This window comes from Catharus ustulatus, chromosome 16 (assembly GCF_009819885.2).
Source record: "Catharus ustulatus isolate bCatUst1 chromosome 16, bCatUst1.pri.v2, whole genome shotgun sequence".
Taxonomy (NCBI): domain Eukaryota; kingdom Metazoa; phylum Chordata; class Aves; order Passeriformes; family Turdidae; genus Catharus; species Catharus ustulatus.
This window is the reverse complement of record NC_046236.1, coordinates 2,304,084-2,313,184: the sequence shown is the minus strand read 5'-3', so window position 1 is coordinate 2,313,184 and position 9,101 is coordinate 2,304,084. Positions and strand designations below refer to the sequence as shown.

The window sequence follows — 9,101 nt, the reverse complement described above, 5'->3', positions numbered from 1 at the left end:
TGGCACTCTTGCTTGTACAGAACAGCTCCCAGCGCTGTCCCCAAAGCCTGGCCATGGCAGTGCTGGAGCCATTCTGGGGGGGCTGTGACCCAACAGTTCCCCAAGAGTGGGAGGAGGGGGAGCCCCAGAATCCAAGATGGGGGGTGGGAAGGGGGCAGTGGTGTGGAGCAGGGGGTGGGGGTGAATAGATTGGAGCAGGCAGGAGTCATCCCTTGGCTGGACACCACAGATGGGCATGGAGTGGAGGGCCAGTGGGAGGGACCCACAGACATGGGAAGATGCTGAGAGGTGGGTGCTCCATGGGAAAAGAGGGGTGCCTCTCCACCAGAAAAAAAATGGAGAGAGATGAGTGCCCCCACTCTTGGGGAAGGGGGACACACAAGTCTGACTCTAGTCCCCCCCCTCAGCTATTTGACCTCATTAAAACCAGCCCAGATGTCCCCCCACCTCCATCTCAGCACTGAGCTGAGCCCTGATGTGCTCATCACATGTGGGCATCACTGGCATGGCTGAGCCTTTAAACACAGCCTGGCTGCTCAGCAGGACCCACCAGGGCCAGAACCAGGACCAGCATTCTCTGCCTTTGCCTCCTCCTGTGATTTCCAGCACAGGCAGCACTCCCTGCCCTCCCCAGGAGCCTCCAGAGGGACCAGCGTCCATCAAGGTGGGATCCATCCCTGCCCCCACAAATGTTAATGCCAGCACAGAGCTTCTAAAAAACCAAGTACAAACTTTATTTTGTTTCTTTACAAAGGCACGAGCCTCTTTTTTTTTTCAACTTTCTTAACAAAATAGAATAGCTTCTCAATCAACACAAAGACCTGAAAATTGTAAAAAAAAAATACAAAAAACCCCAAACAAACAAATAAACAAAAAAAAAACCAACAAAAAATAAAACAAAAAACCAAAACAAAACAAAAAAAGGGGAAAGGAACCGAGAAACAGCTGCAGCTGGGGGGGAACCTACTGAATACCACCGAGGCTCTACACACAACTGGCCTAAAACCCTACAGCTGGGTGGGGGCAGCAGGGTGAGGAGGGATGCACAGAACAGGGACCCCCCCCACCCGCCACAACAGACCCAAGCAACACAATCACGAAATAGAAAAGCTCTTCGGAGCTGACGGACCCCACAAACCAGGTTAAGTGCTTAAAGGAGGGATGGGAACGGGGTGGTGGGACAGGGATGGGCACAGGGACAGGGACGGGGTGTTAAAATCAGCCCCCAACCTGCCATCCCTGTGCCAAGGAGGTGGGTGTTGGAAATGCCAGGGAGGGGTGGTACATGCCAGCCCTCCCACTGTGCTCCAATGGCATCATCCCAGAATTATTTTACTCTCTAAGGGGGTTTTCCCTGCCCCACGTGGGGTGCAGGAGCCATGGTGGTACCCCAAAGTCAGGGATCCCTGTCCTGCCTTTGCTGCCATGTCACTTGGCATCTCCCCCCTGCTTAAAAACGAACATTTAATTAAAAGAAAAAAAAAACACAAGAGAAGGAAAAAACAAAATTAAGATCCCAACCAAAGGCCCTGTCCCAAGGGAACACCATCAGGAACAGCGGGGCTGCTGCCAGCTTGGCAGGATTCCCTGTGGGCAGGCGGGTGGGAGGTGTTAAACCAGGGTGGGGGGCTGTGACCCCCATCCCAAATGCCCCCCACCATGCCCTGAGCCCCCCGGGCCCCACTGTGGCCACCCCCAAGCCCCCGCCCCCCTGGGAGCTGAAGGGTGACCTTTGCCTGCCTCTAACGCTCTGCTTTACAGTATTGGAAAAAGGTCATAAAAGAGACCCAAATCGCGTTGTATTTTTTAAAAATTTCAGCATATTCTCTGACGTTACCCCCCCCGCCCTGGCTTCCCTCCCCAGCTGCTGGCCGGGGGGTGTCAGGGCAGCTCCCCGTCCCCCGAGGGCTCTTCTTTGCTCTGGTCCATGGAGTCACTGTCGTTGCCCTCGGTGTCAGAGGCGGTGTCGGAGGCGGAGGGCTCGGGGCAGGCGCGTGCTGGCGTTACGATGACGGCGCGTCTCTGCTCCTCTTCCTGCAGCTGCTTCTCCTGCGTCCCCTCGATGTGCTGGATCGCCTGCCCAGGGCACACACCGCCTGTCAGGACATCCCCTCTGACCCAGCCCAGGGGTCAGGGACCCCCTGAGCCCCCCACTGCCAAACCCCCCGCTGCTCCCCAGCTCACCTGAACGATGGTGTCCAGGTTTTGCCGGGACGTGGAGACCGTGTTGATGACCGAGGATGGGCCCATGGTGACCACGGTGACATGATGGGAGGGAGGCGGCGCTGGAACAATCACGGTGGGGTGGTGGGTGGGCGCTGGGGGAGCATGTGACGGCAGGAGCTAGGGACAGAAGGGAAACCCCTGGTGAGCAGGGACAGAGGCACAGTGGCGTGGGGAGAACACTGCACTCGTTCACCGAACCCAAGCTCCATAAAAGCTGAAGCATCACCCGGCTGCTCCAGTTCTCCATCCCAATGGATGCCAGTTGAAAGCTGCTGCCACCTTAGCTTTGCTGAGTGGAACATAAAGGGCAGTGATTTGGGCTTTGAAGGCAGGAGAGGCAAGTGCCAGCCCCAGCATGGCCAGGAATTCTCCCACCCCTTGGAGACCCTCGTTTGAGCAGCAGATGGGAAGATCCGCCCTAGCAGGAGGCTACGGAGAGTTCACCTAAAAATAGGCTGAACTTCCCCGGGAGGTGGCCAGCGGGGACCCTGCAGGGACACACCCCTGCAGAAGCCCAAGGAGCGGGGAAGAAGCCGCTGCTCCTCCCTTTGAAGCTCCTGGAGTGGCGTGGCCCCAGGCTGGGCTCGAGGGCGACAGCACACAGGGATCTGTGCTGGCACAGCGCTCACCTCCTCCCTGCACCACTGGCAAATCCAGCAGTCTTGAGGGAAAAGCTGAAGGTTCCCATCCCCACTGCCTGCCAGCTTGACACTCCCCCTTCCCAGCTTGCTGGGTGGCAGGGAGTGGTTTGGGGATCCCTGAAATGCAGTGAGAGTCACCCAGAGAAAGATGAAGCCCCCAAGATGAAACCCTCTCTGGCAGCAAGTGACCTTCCTATACAAACCCTTTTGTGCCATGCAAGGGAGCCACTTGGAAGCCACCATGAGTAGTGCAATCCAGTCCCTCCCTGAAACACAGGGTGCCTACAAGCACAGCTCCAAGCACTGGGGAGGAGTTGAGCCACCCCTTTCCCAAATCACTAAGGGTGAGAGCTTTGCTGGGACATCAGTGCCCACAGGAGGTGCCAAGTCCATCATGGAACCAACCCCGGTGTTTCAGTACCTGGGGGTGTCTGGGGTGCACTCACCTGGGTTCGGATCTGCTGCTCGCGCTCGAGCTTCTCCTGGTGCAGCAACCTCACCTGTTCCTGCTGCTGCTGGAGCTGCACCTGCTGAGCAATCACCTTCAGCTTCTCGGGGTACATATGGGCCTCCAGGGAGCGAACCTGCAAGCCAGGGAACCCCAACATCAATGGAGAGTCCGGCATGGTCCCACTAAACCCCAGCTGTCCCCTCAGTGGGAGCCAGGAAGCCCCAGATAAGCAATGTCCAGAGCAGGTGTTCAGTGACCCCACAGCACTGCTGGTGTCCCTGGGGTTCACTGGGGACATGGCAGAGGCAAGAGGGCACCAGGGCTCACCTGCTCCTCCAGCATCATGCGGACCGAGCGCTCCTTGTCCAGCTGCTGCCGGAGCTCGATCATCTCCCGACGCAGATCCTCGGCCTTCTCATCTTCCCAGATGTCCGGTGAGCCAATCCCCTCGTCTTTGTCCTCTGCCCGTCGCCGTTTCGGGGAGGAGCCACTGAATTCCTGCCATGGGAATGTGGTGTTAGGGAAAGGGGTCTAGCACAGATGCTCTCCCTGCCATCCAGGTGGTGCCACTCCCCACCACAGCTCCATGCAGGAACGATCTCCCTGGTGTTGTGTTTGATGCTGGGGGACAGATGGGCTCCTGTCTATCCACACAGCCTTGTGCCAACCTGATTCTCACACTGTAACACCCAGGGCAGTTCAACCAGGGCACCCCAGCACCAGAACTGCCACCAGGCCATCCCTCACACCCCAAATTAGTAGAAATAATGGAAAATGGGACCCCAACCCTTCTCCCCCTTCCAGGTAAGAGATGTCATGTTGAATTCCTGCCTTGCCAGAGGAATGGAAACATCTCCAGTCTCTGGCTGAGCAGAGTAGAGGGTCCCACCCTGAGCCCAAGGAACTAAATGACATCCCCACCCTGGCCAGCCAGGATTGTCCCATTCCCTCCTGTCCCATCCCTAGGGTAATACCTGGATGAACCGCTTGAGCTGGGTGTTCTGCTGCAGTAGCCGAGTCTTTTCCTGCTCCAGGGAGAAGATGTACTCGGCTGTCTGCTGGAGGATGGCTGCCTGTGGGTGAGCCAGGAGGGGCATGCTGAGCCAGGAGACCCCAGCGTCCCCCCCAGGCCTCCTCCTGATGAGCTCTGCAAGCAGCACTGCTCCTTGCCTTCCCTGGTGTCTCCTCCTGGAGTGGGCTTCACCCCAGGCTCCCCAAGGGATTTCCACCATGGTGAAACCCTCCAGTTCACCCACCTTGGGAAGCCAACCAGCTCCCTCCTCACCCCACTCCCCTCCTCACCCAGGAACATGTCACCCTGCTCCTGGGGCACTGGGGGCTGTCACATACTCCCAGCCCACTCCAGGACACCAGGCTGGGGATGCACACCCACTCCTGCTGGGAAACCTCCCCAGGAGAGAGCTCCACCACTGAATTAACACCTAAATACCCCCAACTCCACTTTCAGCCCCTCCACGGGCAGGACCAGTGTGTGCATCCTGCTCACCTTGCTGAGCTTCTCCCCATCCGTGTGTGGGATGAGGGTTTTCAGGGACTGGAAGCCAGCATTGATGCTCTGCATCCGCCGTCTCTCGTTGCTGTTGGCGATTTCCCTGCGTATCCGCCGCTCCTGGTCCCGCTGGGTCTCCGGAGTCAACGGGATGTTGGCCAAGCTGTGAGAGAGACCCGGGGTTAGGGAGGAGGGGGCTGCACTCCTGCATGCCTCCTTGCTTTGCAATGATGGCTCCAAGCCACCAAAGGGATGGGTAACACAGAGGGGACGATGGCTGCACTGCTGGGAATCACCGAAGCAGGTGGGCGGATTTGTGCAGCCCTGCATCCAAAGCTTTGGGGGATGCACTGGCCAAAGAGTGGCCCTGCTGCAGCCCTACTGGGCTCAGACACACTGCTCAGTGCCAAGCTGGGCAAGGGGAGCCGGGGACCCCCAGGTGGGCGAGGGAGGCTGCGGGCTGACCAGCTGTGTCCCCGCGGGGCCAGCCCGTGTGTGTGGCCCCGGGAAGGCAGCTCCCTCCCTCCCGCCCTGCTGATGGCTTCCAGATGACAGCTCCCAGCAGAGAAGCCCCTGTCCCACCCCAAGCCGCAGCTCCTGCCTGCTTCCTGCTGCTGCCTCCTCGCCCCCCACGCCCTTGCCCTGCAGATGGGCCGGGAAACGCCTCCTCGAGCCAGTGATGATGCCGGCATGAAGGGTGAGGGTTCCAGGCAGCCAACAGGTCCAGAGCACCAGACCTGAGCAAGGCTCACTGCCGTGGGGTCCAGCTTCACCCACACCCCGCTTCTTCCCCGAGGGAAGCAGGGCAGAGGCTCTGGATCACACTGTGCCAGCTCTCCCCAGAGAGCAGGCACCCAGCACCCACTGGCGCCGGGGATGCCGCGAGGCACCAGAGACTAAACACAGGAGCTGGGCCGCCGGCGCGAGGCGAGATAAGACGGGCTCCAGCCACCCGACCAGAGCACTGCCAAAGCCAGGCTGGGAAGCAGAGTGCAGTCTCCTGCCCTCATTGCCCTCCTGGTAAGGCCATGGAGGAACCACGGAGGTTTGGGAGCACAGGGATCTAGGATGCGTGCAGCACCACCGTGTGCCCAGGCAGTGACCAGAGACTCAGGCCACTCATCGCTGCCGTTGCAGCTGGGGAATGCACCACAACTCATCCAAGGTACACAGGGATGGGGAAAGACCCAGCTCATCCCACAGGGATGGGAAAGGATCCTCACTCAGCCTAAGAAGGGGATCAATTCCAGCTCTGCCCAAGGGCATGGGGCAGGATCCCAGCTGTGCCCAGCAAGACAGAGAAGAATCACAGCTCATCCCAAGAAGATAGGGAAGGATCCCAGACTACCCTACAAGGATGGAGAAGGATCCCAGCTCATCCTAGAGGTATAGGAAAGGATCCTAGCACATCCCAAGGGGATGAGGAAGGACCCCAGGGGGGACAGGAAGACATTTGTCCCCAACCTCTGGGGCAATATCCCAGCACAGGCTGACGCTGGGTGCCAAGCACCCACTGCACTGGCTCCCTCACATGAGTCCTGGGGGTGTGGAGCTGGGATGGGTGCCCAGGGGTCTGCTCCTCTCCCTTGGAGCAGCCTCTGCTGCATGGACCAAGAGCTGCTTGCAGTAGGATTGTGGCACAGGGGTCCCATCTGGTGGTGGCTGTCACCCATCTCCCTGCTCCTGCTGAAACCAGCCCCAAACTTGTCCACAAAACACAAAAATCCTGCAGGTCTTGGAGACATCTCTTGGGGTAAGGAGGTGGCTGGAGCACTGCTCCAGGATGTTGGACCACCAGACACTTAAGGGGAATGGGATGGAGAGGCCCAGGACTGGGCAGCACGGAAGTGATTTCTTAAATACTGGGAAAGGAGGAAGAGCCTGCTTCCTCACCGGCAGACCTCCTGCAACCTGCCCCAGCTGCTCTTCCTGGGAAGAGACCTGAAAAGTGCCAGGAAAATATGGAAAGGGCAAAACTGCACAGATTCAGACACCCAGCATGGCCAGGGATGGGGCAGCACAGAAGTTGGTGGCACCTGGAGCCCCTGGGGTGTCTCCACAGCCTGGTGCTGGTGCTATGGGGTTTGAGTCAGGTAAGCAGAATTTGGTCCATCCCATGCTGGGGAGGACATTTCTCTCACCTGGACCTCGAGGGAAACAAACCCACGTGGGTGTTGGAGCCAGGCACAAGGCGCATGGTAGATGCCCTACTGTCCACTCGTGTCCAACACTGATCACAATGTGTGCTGTGGGCTGTGCTGGCACGGCCATATGGGCGGGGTGTCCCCAAGCTCCTTGAGATCACAGGTAGGGTGTTCCCCAAATCATAGGCAGGGCATCCCCAAGTTCACAAGCAGGGTATCTCCATCCTTCCAGGAAGGGCACTTCTAAGCTTACAGGGTGAGGTTGTAGCTGAGTGTACAAGCAGGGTACAGCCAAGTGTCCCCAGCACCCCCAGTTCACAGGCAGGCTGTCCCCCAGCACCCTGAGCCCTCGGGCTGGGTGTCCCTGAGCTCCTCGAGGTCACAACCAGGGCAGCCCCCAGCATCCCGAGCTGCACGCAGGGTGTCACCCAGTAGCCTGAGCTCCGGGCAGGGTCTCCCAGAGCTCGGGGCGGTGGGAAGGCTGCTTCTCCCAGAGCTCGGGGCGGTGGGAAGGCTGCTCCCCGAGCTCTGCCCCATGCCGGGGTCAGCGTGGGGCCGCTCAGCCCGAGTCCCCGGGCGGGACGGCCGCATCCCCGCGCCCATGCAGGCAGCTCCCGAGCCACGGGCCCGCAGCGATCAACGCGAGGGACCCCAAGGAAGCCGATCCCCGCCCTGGGCCGCTGCCCCACCGCTGCACCTCCAGGGGGGCTCAGGTGCGGCCACTCCGGGGATCGCCAGGACGGAGCCCCCCCCGCCGTGGGGCAGGGGCAGCACCTCGAGGGGCCGGGCTCCCAACACGTGCCGTGGGGCCGGGGCTGCCCCACAGCCCCGCGGTTCGTGACGCCCCACGGCGGCCCCGGGCCCGCGGGGGCTCGGCGCTCCCGAGGGCGGGAGCTCAAGGCCCGGGGAGGTTGGGGGGGCTCAGGGCCGCCCCGCGTGGCCCCGGGGCCCGCGCCTTCCCCCCCCGCCCGCCGGTCCCCGCCGAGCCCCGCGGGCGCAGCCCCCGGCCCCGGCCGCGCCCCCGCCCGCCGGGGCTCCCCGCGTGTCCGCGGGCTTTGTGCCGCCGCTCCCGCACTACATGTCCCGGCAGCCCCGGCCGCGACCCGCCTCCTCCGGGCGGCTGCAGAGTCACGGCCAGGCCCGGCGGTAAACACACACCCCCGCGCCCCCCGGACCCCCGCGCCCCGCGCCCCCCGCCCCGAGCGCGCCCCGCCGCCGCCGCGGGGGCCGGCCGGGGGTGGGGGCGCGGCGCTCCCCGCCCGGGCCACGCGCGGCCGCCGGTCCCATGTGCGCGGCCGGGACCACGTGCGGGCGGTGGGGCCGCGGCCGCCGCGCCGCTGCCCCCCGTTCTCCGCTCCCCGCTTCCCCGCGATCCCCCCCCAGTCCTCCCGAGACCCCCGAGCCCGGGATCTCCCGGCGCCCCCCCACCTGCAGAGCCCGCCGATGACCTCCTTCTCGGATTTCCTGAAGTGCTGCAGGGCCGGCACCTTGGGGGCCGGCACCATGAAGTACTCCATAACGGGGGCGGGGGGCCCAGTTCAGCCCAGCCCGGCTCGTCCCGGCCCGGTTCAGCCCCTCCCGGCCCGGCTCCGGCCTCTGCCCGCGGCCCAAGGCGGGAAACAGCTGGAGCGAGCGCGGCTCCCGCCCGCCGCCGCCGCCGCCGCTCCCCCGCCCGCCCCCGCCCGCCCGGCGCCGCCCCCGCCCCGCACCGGCCCCGCGTAAACAAAGGCGGCGGGAGGGGCCGCAGCGCGGCCGGAGCGGCACCGGGACACGGCGGCGGAACGCGGCGGGACACGGCAGGGCGGGGGGCAACTGGAGCGGCCGGGACGGTACCGACCCGTGCTGGCACCGGCCCGTCACACCGCGTCGCCTCCTGACCTGCCTCCATCCTATTCTACTCTATCCTATTCTACTCTATCATATCCCACTCTGTCCTATCCCACTCTGTCCCATCCTACCCCCATCCTGCCCTGTCCCCAACCCATCCCACCTCATACCATCCTGAGCTGTCCCCTTGCTACTCCTATCCTATCCTATCCTATCCTATCCTATCCTATCCTATCCTATCCTATCCTATCCTATCCTGACCTGTCCCCATCCCATGCCACCTCATTGTATTCTGCCCTAGC

At 62.1% G+C, this 9,101-nt stretch overlaps 1 protein-coding gene across 1 annotated transcript; it reads right to left on the bottom strand.

Annotated features, from left to right (window-relative positions):
- Positions 1-1,698: 1,698 nt before the first annotated feature.
- Positions 1,699-8,605, bottom strand: TFAP4 (transcription factor AP-4). The gene is made up of 7 exons (XM_033074559.2): positions 8,401-8,605; positions 4,826-4,991; positions 4,293-4,391; positions 3,646-3,816; positions 3,314-3,451; positions 2,185-2,343; positions 1,699-2,076 (listed from the first exon to the last, which is right to left on the bottom strand). The coding sequence occupies exons 1-7, from the start codon at positions 8,487-8,489 to the stop codon at positions 1,882-1,884; spliced, it is 1,017 nt and encodes a 338-aa protein (XP_032930450.1). The 5' UTR covers positions 8,490-8,605; the 3' UTR covers positions 1,699-1,881.
- Between the last annotated feature and the right edge of the window lie 496 nt (positions 8,606-9,101).

Coding starts and splice junctions, on each gene's coding strand:
- TFAP4 (XM_033074559.2), bottom strand. CDS start 8,489: ATGGAGTACTTCATGGTGCCGGCCCCCAAGGTGCCGGCCCTGCAGCAC. Junction 4,992..8,400: donor GTCATCGGCGGGCTCTGCAG/GTGGGGGGGCGC, acceptor TCTCTCTCACAG/CTTGGCCAACATCCCGTTGA. Junction 4,392..4,825: donor ATGGGGAGAAGCTCAGCAAG/GTGAGCAGGATG, acceptor GCTCACCCACAG/GCAGCCATCCTCCAGCAGAC.